The 14,262-nt window shown below is 38.0% G+C and overlaps 1 protein-coding gene across 1 annotated transcript in view; it reads left to right on the top strand.

Annotated features, from left to right (window-relative positions):
* babam2 (BRISC and BRCA1 A complex member 2) overlaps positions 1-14,262 on the top strand; it is a 226,559-nt gene that overhangs the window by 78,642 nt on the left and 133,655 nt on the right. Inside the window, exons 5-6 of the mRNA XM_072247241.1 lie at positions 6,079-6,273; positions 12,297-12,371. Of these exons, the coding sequence (XP_072103342.1) occupies positions 6,079-6,273; positions 12,297-12,371 (270 nt within the window). The remainder of the gene's footprint in view (positions 1-6,078; positions 6,274-12,296; positions 12,372-14,262) is intronic.

The raw sequence follows: 14,262 nt of genomic DNA, 5'->3' as shown, positions 1-14,262 counted from the left end.
GAAAACATAGAATGATAATTTATTGAAAATAAAAATGCTAAAAGTAGAGAACTTAAGTTTAGATGCTGGTAGCTCAAAACACTAATATGTGATCTCGTTGTAGTCAGTAAAATCAAATGATTTGTAGGACCATGTAGTGTGTGGCCTCAACCAGTTGTGGCAATCCATACTGGTTGGAGCTTCTATGCATTTTGTGGAATTAACTATTGATATAGTGGTCAATTGGCAAGCTTGAGAGAAGAATCTCGAAACTCTCATTCACTGTGAAGGTCTTTTCCCTTTCAAGATGGTGAACAACTTGAATATGTGTGAATGAAGGATACAAATAAGCTTTTTTATGGTCTCTAGTATTGATCCAAGTTGAAGTTGCAGCAACAAACTGAACAGAGCCAGGAAATACTTAATTTTTATTTGCAATGCTCATATTACTTAGAAAGAAATTGAAGTATTGCACTTGAAGAAGATTGTACATATAATGAGGAATGGTATTCTGGACTTCAAAGGTTCATTTATGATCAAAGTATACAATTCTGAAATTCTTCTCCAGATAGCTACGAAACCAAGAATGAAAAGAACAGCAGCACAATCAGAAATCCCCAAATCCCTCCTCTCCACACAAAAAAAAAGACAAAAGCAGAACAGGCACATTGACCCCCAAATCCCCTTCCCCCGCACACAAAAGAACGAGAAAGATCAGGCAAAAAACACAGATACAAAAAACCATAAGACTGAAACAAAAGTCTGCAGTACAGGTCCACATCCAAAACACAAAACTTGGGCAATGTTCTCCCTCTCTGTAGCAGAGCGATCTCACCAGAAGTGAAAAGGCAGTCTCCCCCTCTCAGTCACAGAGCGATCTCACCAGTGGAAAAAAGGATGCCTCCCCTCTTCATAACGGGGTGATCTCACCAGCGATAAAAAGGCATGCAGCCAGCGAATCAATCTCCCTTGTCGTTTGAATCAACAAACAATTGAAGCTTTAATCTGTGAAATGAAGTTGAATGCAAGGTTCCGACACGCTGCCTCTGCCTCCCAGAATTCCCTCAGAGACTGCAGAGAAACACCCAAACAATCTGCAAACTGTAAATCACAGGCTCCAATAGTTCCAGAATCACGTTCAAGATGAAAAACAAATGTAAAAGACACAAAATAAGTGAAATATATAGTTTCATGGTGTATCCAGAAGATATGAATGAAGGACTGTTGTACGCAGGCGCCATCTTGACCGGAAAACCGGAATTTTAGAGCAATGTTATTCCTAAAATTTGCCCACAAATGGTATAAAAACCCCTGGCTTTTCATGTGTTTGATATGTGAAAGATAAGTGTGAATCAGTACTAAGTAAAATCACAGAAACCTCACCAAGCATTTTTAAACATTAACACTCGTACCCCTCTTTTCCTTGGCGGCACCGCAGTTTCAAACTCTTGGGAGTTCACATCTTGTACAACCTCTCATGGTCCCAGAACATATCCTACATAGTCAAGATAGCTCACCAACACCTCTACTTTCTGAGGAGACTGAAGGCAGCTGGATTATGCACATCTATACTCACATCCTTCTTTGGATGCACAGTAGAGTATTCTAACACGCTGCATCACTGCATGGTATGGAAACTGCACTGTTGTGGACAGGAATGCTCTACAATGGGTAGTCAAAACTGCCCAATGCATCCCTGCACCAGCCTACCTGCCATTAAGGATATATGTACAGAAAGGTGCGGGAAAAGGACCATCATGAAGGATCTCATCCACCCTGCTCGTAAACTGTTTCTCCCACTCCCATCAGGGAGGAGGCTACGTAGCGTCCACGCCAGTACCACCAAAGTTACAAGTAAATCAAAGTTCAAAGTAAATTCATTATCAAAATACATATATGTCACCATATACAACCATTGTGGGCATATTTAATAAATACAATAGCCATAGTAGAATCAATGAAAGACCATACCAACTGGATGTATAACTAGTGTGCAAAAGACGACAAACTGTGTAAATACAAAAAGAAAGAAGAAGTAATAATGAATAAGCAATAAATATCAGGAACATGAGATGAAGAGCGCCAAGGTTGTGGGAACATTTCAGTGATGGGCGAATGAATGTAGCTGCAAATGTGTATAGATATGCTCACAGGTGGGAAAGGCGTTACCTGTGATGGACTAGGTCATATCTGCTTCTTGTAGGATTTTCCGTTCAAGGGCATTGGTGTTTCCATACCAGGCTGCGATGCAACCATATACTCTCCATCATACATCTTTCAACATTTGTCAAAGTTTTAGATGTCATGCTGAATCTTCGCAGACTTCTAAGGAAGTAGGGGCACTGTTGTGCTTTCCTTTAATTGCACTTCTGTCTTGAGCCCAGGGCAGGTCCTTCCTAAATGATAACACCAAGGAACTTGAAGTTACTAATCCTCTCCACTTCTGATTCCCTGATATAAACTGGCTCATGGATCTCTGGTTTTCCCTCCTCCTGAAGTCAAAACTCAGCTCATTGGTCTTGCTGATACTGAGTAAAAGGTCGTTGTTGTTCAATCTCCCTCCTGTATGCTGATTTGTTACCACCTTTGATTCAGCCAACAACTTCAAAACAGTTACTTTCTCCCAAGCAGTAAGGCTGATCAACACTCCAGCCACAAGCTCTCATTTCCACAACCCCCACCACCACTAATTTATCATTTCCTGTCAGTCACCTTAAGTACAGCTATTTTCTGTGCCTAACGTCACTTTATTGACACACAATCAATCTACAAAGTGTATTACGTAAGCTATCTTATTTATTGTGTTTTTAATTATTGTATTATTTATTTTATTGTGCTTTTTTTTTGTGCTACACCAGATACAGAGTATAATTAGTCAGTACTTGTGCACTTAAATAATCTTGAACTTAAAAAGATATTTGGATGAGTGCTTGAACATCTGCAACCTGCAGACTTAAAGCTTGAAGGTCATATTAGGCTGAGTAGCTTTTCATTTGATTACTGTGGTTATAATGCATAAATGATGTGAATTTACATGATTTTATTCTATTACTGAATTGTATTATATAATTTGTTAAACTTCTATGAGGACATAATGAGTAGGACAGATAAAGAGGAACCAGTAGGTGTGATATTTTTGAATTTCCCGTATGCATTTGATAAGGTGTTACATAAAAGGTAATAGCATTGGAGGTAATTTATTATCCTCAATGACATGTAGTGCTGTAGTCAAACTGCTTCAGGGACCAGAGTTTGATTCTAGGTGAACTGGCACATTCTCCCTGTGACCGTATGAGTTTCCCCCCGACATCCAAAGATATCTTACAGCTTATTGACTAGTATAGCTTGTGGGTGAGTTTTGGAAGAATTGAGAAATAGTTAATGTTCATGTTGCAGCTGTATAAAACATGGTAAGGCCATGTTTGACGTATTGGCTAAAGTTCTGGTCCCCAGACTTGAGAAAGAATGTAGAGGCTCTCAATGAGAGTACAGAAGTGGTTCACTGGGATGTTGCTGAGATTAGACTGTATTAGCCACAAGGAGAGGTTGGACAAACCTACTTTCTATGGAAGCTGTGGGCAACCAAATAGAAGTTTTTAAAATTGTGAGAGATTTTGTATAGATATTGGAGGGCATGGGAGAATGTTTAAAGGAGATGTGCAGAGCAAAATGTTTACACTGAGTTATAGGTGCCTGGAATTGACTGCCACAAGGTGGTAGGGGCAGATATGTTAGCAACGTTGAGGTATTTGGATAGACATCTGAACTGGCAAGGAATATAGGGATGTGGACTATGTGCAGGCAGATGAAATTAGTTTAGATCAGCATCATGGTTGGCACAGACACGGTGGGCAGAAGGGCCTATCCCCATGCTAGACTGTTTGATGTTCATGTGAGAGAAGCAGGTTACAAGGAAGTAAGTGCAGAAATGGGATTGACGGGATTATGCTGAGAGCCAACTTGGATTCTAGGGCAAATGGCCACCTCTTGTGTTGAAAGGAAATCTGAGAATTAACATGAATAGAGGATTGGCTAGCTGCCAGAAACAGAGTTCAGATAAATACACCATTTTCAGTTTGGCATTTTGCAGCTAGTGGAATGCTATCGGGATTAATACAGATGCCACAACTATTTACATTTTTTATTAACCACAGATGAAGGAACCAAGTGTAGGTACAAAGATGGCCAAGAAAATTGTGGATGCAAAGAGACGTACATTAAAATTATTATGCAAAAAATTGATGAGTGATGTGTGAAAATGTGTGCAAATCTAAAACTAAGCGGCATCATTTCAAATATGGGGTCACCCATTAAGATGCTAATAAGAGATTTAATTTCCTCAGAGGATTGTACAGGCAGAATTGTTGAATGCAATCAAGCCTGCGCTTTTAGCTTTCTTTAGAACTCGAGGTTTATATTAAAAAGGCAGAATGTGGAGTTGAAGGCAGCAGGCTTAAGGAACCATATAACCTGTTTCTACTCCTATTATATAACCATATAACAATTACCTGCACTCAGCCCATAACCCTCCATTCCTTTCCTGTCCATATAGCTATCCAATTTTACTTTAAACAACAACGTCGAACTTACCTCTACCACTTCTACTGGAAGCTCATTCCACACAGCTACCGCTCTCTGAGTAAAGAAGTTCCCCCTCATGTTACCCCTAAACTTTTATCCCCTAACTCTGAACTCATGTCCTCTTGTTTGAATCTCCCCTACTCTCAATGGAAAAAGCCTATTCTTTGCTTCAATTTTTAGGATTGTCACATCATTCCTTGATGGAAATTTGCATTTGTAAGAAGGTGAATTTGCAAGTTAGTCAGAGAAGGGAGCTCAGTGGGCATTCTGTAGGCTGGAGTCATAGAGTAGCACAGTATGGAAGGCAGACCTTTGGCTCATCTTGTCCTTGCTGACCATAGTGCCCACATTTTCCCCACGTCCTTCTCAACCCCTTCTATCTACGTTCTTACTCCAAATGTCTTTTAAATATAGTACTTCCCTCAACTAATTTGTCTGGCAGCACTTTCCATGAATGCATGCGAATAAGTTGCCCCGAGATCCCTTTTAAATCTTACCCCTCTGATCTTAAACCAAACCCTCTAGATTTTGGTTTCCTCCTTCCCTAGAAAAAAGAATGTGTGTTCACCTGATCTATGCCCTCAATGATTTTATACATCTTTGCAATTGGTCTCTTACATTCAAGGAATAAATTCCCAACCTGCCTTATAGCTCAGATTAGTAACTCTTAAAGTAAGTGTTTGTTGCAATAACTGGTACTAAAATCGCAAAATAAATCACAAAAAACAGTGTGGCTTGAAGGGCTGTAAGGGCCTGCTACACACTTTATCACTAAATAAAATAAATAAATCATACAGTGATTTGTTTCTGTGCATATATCCACAGTTCCTTTAGAACCAATTAAGCAACTAATGTTCTGTTTTCTGTTTATTCAGATGATTGCTTAGTTGGTTTTATTGATTTGATCATGAGAGGTTTTAATTGTGAACAGAATCCCTATTAATTTACTAATTATGAATGTGCATTGAATTTGCTGTAAACATGCTTGAAAACTTTGACCAGCAGAAAAGCTGTATATTCCACATTTTGTCTGTTTAGAAGAATGTGGTGAAGCACATTTCGTGGTAACTTTCACAAGGGAATTCGATATTAAGTTGGTAAGAAATCTAAGGAAGGGATTTCTGGGGGAATGAGAGACTGGGTGGCTGTTTCAAAGGATAGTGGCTGAATAGTTTCCTAAAGACATGCAGCTGATCTTGGATACAGGGTTCTTTGACTAGATGGTGATACCCAAAATGTGGGTTGGTATATCACAGAAAAAGTCACTGATCTGTATAATTCTTCTGTATTACACATTATAATCTGGAAACTGGGTGAATATTTGACATTTGATGCTAGGTATATGAAAGGGATAGAGCAACATAACTGCCGTGCCAGCAATTGAAATACTAAGTAAAATTAAAGAATCTCTGGATGAAAAGATTGTGTGGCTTAAGTGAAGTGAATTTTTGTTAAGTTCTAGAGCACTAGGACACTAACCCGAATGTTTTTTTTGTCTGTCTTTTCTACAATGTGCAGCATCTGAATGGCTGGAACTCCCAGAATCCAGACTGTCTTCTGCTTGTTATTAAAGAACTGGTACAGCAGTACCACAAATACCAGTGTGATCGACTCCATGAGAGCTCACGTCTTATGTTTGAATACACAGCACTGCAAGAGGGACCTGAATTCGGAGACAATATGGAAATCTATGCAGGGAGAAAGAATAATTGGGTAAATTTGTTTTGATAATAGTAATTGTAATAGAAATAATTCATTACATCTTTAATGATAGCTTCAGAAGAAGAGAAGACTTGCATGAATATTCCTGAGCATCTCCTTGCCAAAGCCTTTCCAATAATTTGTATAGTCCACACTGAAGATTGTACATTCGGCCCTCCTTATCCGCGAGGGATTGGTTCCGGGACCCCCCGCGGATACCAAAAAACGTGGATGCTCAAGTCCCTTATTCAACCTGTCTTAATGCAGTGGACCTTAGGACCCAACGGAACCCCTGACCTTATTTAACCTGTCTCAGAGCGGTGGACATTAGGACCTGATGGCGGAGCTCTGAATCCGCAGTGTTTCTGTTCATGAAAATAATCATGATCGCAATTTAAAATGAAGTGGAAATAATAAAGTGATCAGAAAGAGGTGAAACACCATCGGTCATTGGAAAAGCGTTAGGCTACAGTCGGTCAACGATCGGAACAATTTTAAAGGATAAAGTGAGAAAAGCCCTGCCCTGATTAAAGCTACAATTATTACTAAGCAACGCAGTGGTTTACTTATTGGGTTTGGGTTTTTGATCCTCCACCTCAACCCGACAGGGATGGAGAGCGCTGGGGAGCGGTCTGTCACCGGATCGAACTCGGGAATTTCCGTTCCCGAGCCCGGTGCTGAAACATACGTTTCTTAAGTGTTTTATATGCATAGAAAGGTAAAATATATACTATATACTGAGACAAGCGTTTGACTAACTGACTCTAAATAATACCGGATGTACCTGTTCCAACTTGCTTAGTAAGAGAACTTCTGGTTTTTTTTGCTCCTGATCCACGATAACCTACGCACATCCTCCCGTATACTTTAAATCATCTCTAGATTACTTATAATACCTAGTACAATGTAAATGCCATGTAAAATAGTTGTTACACTGTATTGTTTAGGGAATAATGACAAGAAAAAAAAGTCTATACATGTTCGAACAACAAGTGCTGGAAGAGCACTTCTGGGTTTTCTCAATTCGCGGTTGGTTGATTTCGCGCATGTGGAACTCGCGGATAAGGAGGGCCGACTGTACTTAATATTGCTGGAGTATAACATCATGCAACGTACTCCATTTTTTTAACTTCTTTGGGTACCTGCTTGCTCAATATAAAGTAGAATGCATGTTGCTTATAATGTGATTGGGACTAGAATCATCTGGGACCTTAATAAATAACAGAGTCAAAGATAATTTCTCCCTCATGCATGAGATTTAAAGATTCATATAGAAGTAAAAGTCTCAGAAGAAGTGTATAAGTGAGAGCTGCTGTAAATTGCAGTAAAAAAAATGGGGAGAGAGAGAGAGAAAGAGAAGTTGCCTGACCTGCTAAGTTCCTCCAGCGTTTTTTGTGTTGATCAACATTACCAACATCTGTTTCTGAGCATTTCTTAGTTTAAGGACGAGAATACTTAAAATTGACAGATTTATATTCTGTTATAGAAATAGTATATTCTGTTTAATAACACCATTAAAAAGATGCTTGGATAGGCATATGGACAGAAAGTGTTTAGAGGAATATGGGCCAAATGCAAGCAAATGGTTAGCATAGATGAGTGAAGCCAAAGGGACAGTTTCCATGCTGTATTAGTCTATTACTACTCAATGATTCTAATTGATTTTTCAGGAGAAAGACTGAATACTAATTGTTTTCATTCTGAACTGGAGAAACTGGCATAGTCTTACAACTATCACAATTTTTGAACAAGTTCTTTCTCTCCAATTACCAAACTTGATTTTTGTATTACATTCAATTGGCAGTTAATGTGTAAATCCAGCAAGTTATTTTAAAAAAAGGCAAGCTTAGAAAGGGCAAGCAAAGAGTGGAATGGCATAAATCAATTGGCAAGTTCTGGTACTTCAATACGTATGTTTTTCTTAATCATGTAAATTTGCTGAACAAGTTGCACGTTGACAATGGAATTAGTTTGTACCAATAAGTAAGTCTCTATTTGAACATAATTTGACATGACCTTTCTTCCACCATAATAAGGCAGCTTAAAAGTCCCAATCTTGCTGCACCTTTGTGCATTTACTATACCAGCTATGCCATGTTTATGTTAGATTTTACATTTTTAAGAGTGTAGGCAAAAAACACTAGAAATCTTCAATAGGCTGGGTTAAGGTCTGGCAAGGAAAAGTGTTTATATTTCTAATTATCTTTTCATTGTAACTGTAAAATGTTACAGATGTAACAGATTTTAAAGAAGTATAGAACCACAAAATAAATGAAACAAGATGTTTGCTCTGAGATGGATGAAAGATAGAGATAAAATGATATATCAGATAATAGTGAGTGGCTAAGGAAAGATGATGATTGGACAGTTAATCCTCTGTGCACATTCCAAACTGAGTGAGACTGCCTCAATCTTTAATTTTTAAAGCAGAGTTAATATACATTAATATTGCATATTAAGGATGTACGTATGTTCTAAAAGTTGAAGATTTCAATAACACTTTCCACATCTTTAAGGGTGACCGAAAGTGCTTCACAACAAATGCTTTTGATGCACTGGAATTGTTATGATAATGGCAACATCTAAAAAGAGTTATAAAATAAATGATCTTATAGTCTGTTCTATTTGTTGTCAAGTGCTAAATGTTAGCCTGGACTTTTGTAGATCTGACCTGTGGATCCAAAGAATGATTACGAAAAATACATGATAATAGAAAATGGATATACAAACTGTAGAAACCAAACAATAAAAACACAAAAATTGAAATTAACTATTAAAAAAATCCCTTAATAACTTGCTGGATTTACACATTAACTGCAATTGAATCTAGCACAAAAAATCAAGTTTGGTTATTAGAAAGTGACAAATTGTTCTAAAGTGTTATAGTTGTTTAGTTACCGTCAGTGAAGGTGTGGATTTTCTAACATCATGAGCTTACTGTACAAGGCCCTATACCTATGCTGAAACTTGTAGTGAAATAATATTTATAGAGATCACGGATTAGTTTTATGTACACAAATAAACTATAATAGTTTAATCTTTTATTGTGATTCTGAAATACATCCTGCAGATGCGCTGGGACACATCATCAGTGATGTAACCTGGGGTCATCAGGTGTTTCGGGTCTTCCAACATCATATACCCTCGCCCTGGCAACCCAGCCAGGGTTGATCAGACCCCATATAACCATATAATAATTACAGCACGGAAACAGGCCATCTCGGCCCTTGTAGTCCGTGCCGAACTCTTACTCTCACCTAGTCCCACCAACCTGCACTCAGCCCATAACCCTCCATTCCTTTCCTGTCCATATAGCTATCCAATGTAACTTTAAGTGACAACATCGAACCTGCCTCAACCACTTCTGCTGGAAGCTCGTTCCACACAGCTACCCCTATCTGAGTAAAGAAGTTGCCCCTCATGTTACCCCTAAACTTTACCCTTTAACTCTCAACTTATGTCCTCTTGTTTGAATCTCTCCCACTCTAAATGGAAAAAACCTATCCATGTCAACTTTATCTATCCCCCTCATAATTTTAAATACCTCTATCAAGTCTCCCCTCAACCTTCTACGCGCCAAAGAATAAAGACCCAACTTGTTCAACCTTTCTCAATGCTCTGATTAATAAAGGCCAGCTTACCAAAAGCTTTCTTCACCACCCTATCCACATGAGATTCCACCTTCAGGGAACTATGCACCATTATTCCTAGATCCCTCTGTTCTTCTGCATTCTTCAATGCCCTGCCATTTACCATGTATGTCCTATTTTGATTAGTCCTTCCAAAATGTAGCACCTCACACTTATCAGCATTAAACTCCATCTGCCATCTTTCAGCCCACTCTTCCAACTGGCCTAAGTCTCTCTGCAAGCTTTGAAAACCTACTTCATTATCCACAACTGCACCTATCTTAGTACCATCTGCATACTTACTAATCCAATTTACCACCACACCATCCAGATCATTAATGTATTTGACAAATAACATTGGACTCAGTACAGATCCCTGAGGCACACCACTAGTCACCGGCCTCCAATCTGACAAACGGTTATCCACCACTACTCTCTGGCGTCTCCCATCCAGCCACTACTGATTCCATTTTACTACTGGTTTCTGTGAAGTCTGTGGTCTATGAGACTACAGCAAACAAAGTGAATATATACAGTTTTGTGTGTTATCTAATCTTAAAAAATATGTTAGAACATACATCTGTTGAAAGTAAGTATGAACTTGTAACAATGAAGGGTAACCAATCTGAAATGTTAACTTGATTTCTGCCTCTACAGATACTCTATGGACTGAAAGCTATTGAATCACTTTCTGTTTTTGTTAAACTTGTAATTATTTTATAATGAGAAATAGTTGCTGCATCATATCCCAAGACAGACCATAATTTTTAAAATCATGCCCAATAGAAATTACAAACAAGAAAAAATCTGCAGAAACTGAAAATCCAAGCAACACACACAAAATGCTGGAGGAACTCAGCAGGCGAGGCAGCATCTATGGAAAAAAGTACAATCGATATTTCAGACCGGGAACCTTTGGCAGAACTGGAGGAAAAAAAAGATGAGGAGTAGATTAGCCCACTGCCTTGCTATGGGTGGATATAATCTTTCTGATATTAAAACTACACTGACATTTCAATATTTCAAAACAATAGATTCTGCCTGGAGCTACGGCTGCTCAAGGTTGGGTGTCATCAGCATTTACATTGTAATGTAGACATGTTTGCTGAGAGTGATTCCGCAGAATATTGTACTAAATTAATTGATAATGTGAACTCTCTTGAAGAGAACCTTAATCTCAACAAGGGAGAGGGCAGCAATGGTCAATTTTAGGGAATAAATATGAGTAGGTGAAAGAAGGTATCTAAAGATCAGGGTTTTGGAGGTAGTAACCATATTTGAATTAAAATTGGCTGCAATTAGGAAAAAGGTAAAAATAGACAAGGAGTGAAACTTCTAAATTAAAGTTTAATTTTTCTGGCTTGACAGATGATTTGGAAAAAATCTATTGGAAACAGCTGCCTCTGAGGAAATCTGGCACCACAGCAAGAGGCATTCATAGAAATAGAGTAAACCAAATTAGCAGGTGTTGGTTACAATGGAGGAAGGTTAAATTGCACTTCTAGATCCCTGCATATCAAGGAGAAAAAAGAATGGGTTAAGCAAAAACAGAAAGTTTGCGACGGTTACTAAGACCTCCAGAAAGCCTGATTAATATTGGAATACAGCATCAGAAAGTTTACCTGCTTATATAGAAATTCATCCCTCAAATACATACCTTTTAAGTTTTTAACCTGAAGCACTAACTCTGTGTCCCTTTCTATAGATGCTGCCTGGCTTGACAAGTTTTTCTAGCTTTTCCTGTTTTTATTGTAAATTTCCAATATCTCTAGGGTTTTATTTTCAATTCTGTGTTAGAATATTCACTCCATTCTACTACAATTTGAATCACTAAGTGCAGCTGAGATGTGCAAGTTCTCCTAGTTAATTCACATGACTGTGTTGAAATGACTAGTGGTTTTACTTTATGCCTTCTAACCACAGTTTGAATGCTATATATGCACCCCATTCTGTTATATTGTGAAACACAAGAAGTGTAGTTGGTTAACTGGTGGAAACTGGAGAATAAGAAAAAAAATGTCTGTGTGGGTGTTGAATACTTCCCATTCAGTTCTACTGTAACACCTTTAGTGTATAACTATCCTTGCTAGTATTGAATATGCAAAAACAGTTGAAAATTTGAAGAATAATGATTTTCCCAAAATGATTTTGTTCTGGAAATACAATAGATTTCCTAACATACTAATAAGATCAGTGAAAAGATGTGAAATACTTTTCATCCATTCAAATTTTCCCAATGTCAGGAATAGAAGTCGTCTCCAGATTTACATGAAATGCTATCCATTGAATGTGTAGAACACAAACATGATCTATTCCATAAAGATTTCACAGTTCTTCTTTCATAGTGTATGAATAGAGATTCAGTTCTATGTATAATAATAATAATTGTTTGTGTCAATTTTACAGACAGGTGAATTCTCTGCCCGCTTCCTTTTGAAACTGCCAGTGGATTTCAGCAATATCCCAACGTACCTTCTCAAGGTGAAAGTCTCCTCCATTCTCAGAGCAATAAATGGCTTTGTTTATAATTGCTACAAGGGCCATCTTCAGATAAATTTCCATAGCTTTGGTTTTAATTTTTGATCAATCTCAGACATTATTTGGTTGTTAGATTAAGTTTATTTCTTGCAAGAGAATTAACTTTGGATGGATATCTTGTTGCGGGTCTGGTACCGATTTACTCATTAAGTGGGTAGTTTAAACGAATAAATACTAGGGTGACAGAGAACTAACATATCAATGGAGATTACAATGAAAATGAGAAAGCAATAATGAACTAATTGTGAAAAATTTCAAGAATAAGATTCTGAGAAGAAATTGGATCCAGTCATTAATAAATAACATGAACCATTTTATTATTATAATTATTATTGTCTTGAAAAATGCTTTAAAAATGCATGGTAGAATTTGCATATGTTAGATTTCCATAAGTAAGGTCATCAGTAACTTGAGAAGCTCCTGTATGTAAGTAAAGTTAATGTAGATAAAGATAAAATAATACTTTATACTTTATTGTCGCCAAACAATTGATACTAGAACGTACAATCATCACAGTGATATTTGATTCTGCACTTCCCGCTCCCTGGATTACAAATTGATAGTAAATATTAAAAATTTAAATTATAAATCATAAATAGAAAATAGAAAAATGAAAAGTAAGGTAGTGCAAAAAAACCAAAAAGCAGGTCCGGATATTTGGAAGGTATGGCCCAGATCCGGGTCAGGATCCGTTCAGCAGTCTTATCACTGTTGGAAAGAAGCTGTTCCCAAACCTGGCTGTACGAGTCTTCAAGCTCCTGAGCTTTCTCGCAGAGGGAAGAAGGATGAAAAGTGTGTTGGCTGGGTGGGTCGTGTCCTTGAATATCCTGGCAGCACTGCTCCGACAGAGTGCGGTGTAAAGTGAGTCCAAGGACGGAAGATTGGTTTGTGTGATGTGCTACGCCGTGTTCAATAATGTAGAAATATCTACAATAAATATAGGCAGCATGGAGTAAATAAGGTGCTCAAGGAATATAAAGAATGTAAAAAGAGTCTAAAGAAAGAAATTAGAAAAGCTAAAAGAAGATATGAGGTTGCTTTGGCAAGTAAGGTGAAAATAAATCCAAAGGGTTTCTACAGTTATATTAATAGCAAAAGGATAGTGAGGGATAAAATTGGTCCCTTAGACCAGAGGTCCCCAACCTTTTTTGCACCGCGGACCGGTTTAATATTGACAATATTCTTGAGGACTGGCCGACTGGGGGGGTGGGGGGGGACTCAAATACGATTGGAATATAGGTGATAAGTCAACTATAAGTTGCTTATAAGTAGCTATTACACTCAATTTCGTTTCTAAAGGGATTTATCTAACGAATTTAATATTAGACACACAGTGCATATTTTCCTGGCATGAATGTAGTGATAAATCAATTATAACAGTGGTCCCAAACCTCCGGGCCGCGAAGAATGCAGCGGGACAGCAGTGGCCAAAATGCACCCAGCATATTTTTAAGAAAAAAGCTGAAATAAACAACCTAATTAATTAGCTTGTTTATTTGGGCTTTTTTTCTTAAAGATGAGCTGGGTGCATTCTGGCTACCGCTGTATTCTTCGCGGCCTGGAGGTTGGGGACCACTGAATTATAAGTCACTTATAAGCCAATAGCATCATAACGTTTTAAGTAACGTTTGGATATTAAACACACAGCGCATATTTTCCTCGTATGAACATATAAAATCTTTGCAACACACCAATATCGATGAATCAGTGGAAGCCCTGGGCTTGTTTTCCTGCAACAACACGATCCCATTGAGGGGTGATGGGAGACAGTGCTACTTGAAGCGGGTTCCTTATGTCCAGTCTATTCCGCTATTTAGTTTTCATTGCATTCATT

This window comes from Mobula birostris, chromosome 2 (genome assembly GCF_030028105.1).
Source record: "Mobula birostris isolate sMobBir1 chromosome 2, sMobBir1.hap1, whole genome shotgun sequence".
NCBI lineage: Eukaryota > Metazoa > Chordata > Chondrichthyes > Myliobatiformes > Myliobatidae > Mobula > Mobula birostris.
This window is presented reverse-complemented; position numbering and strand designations above follow the sequence as displayed.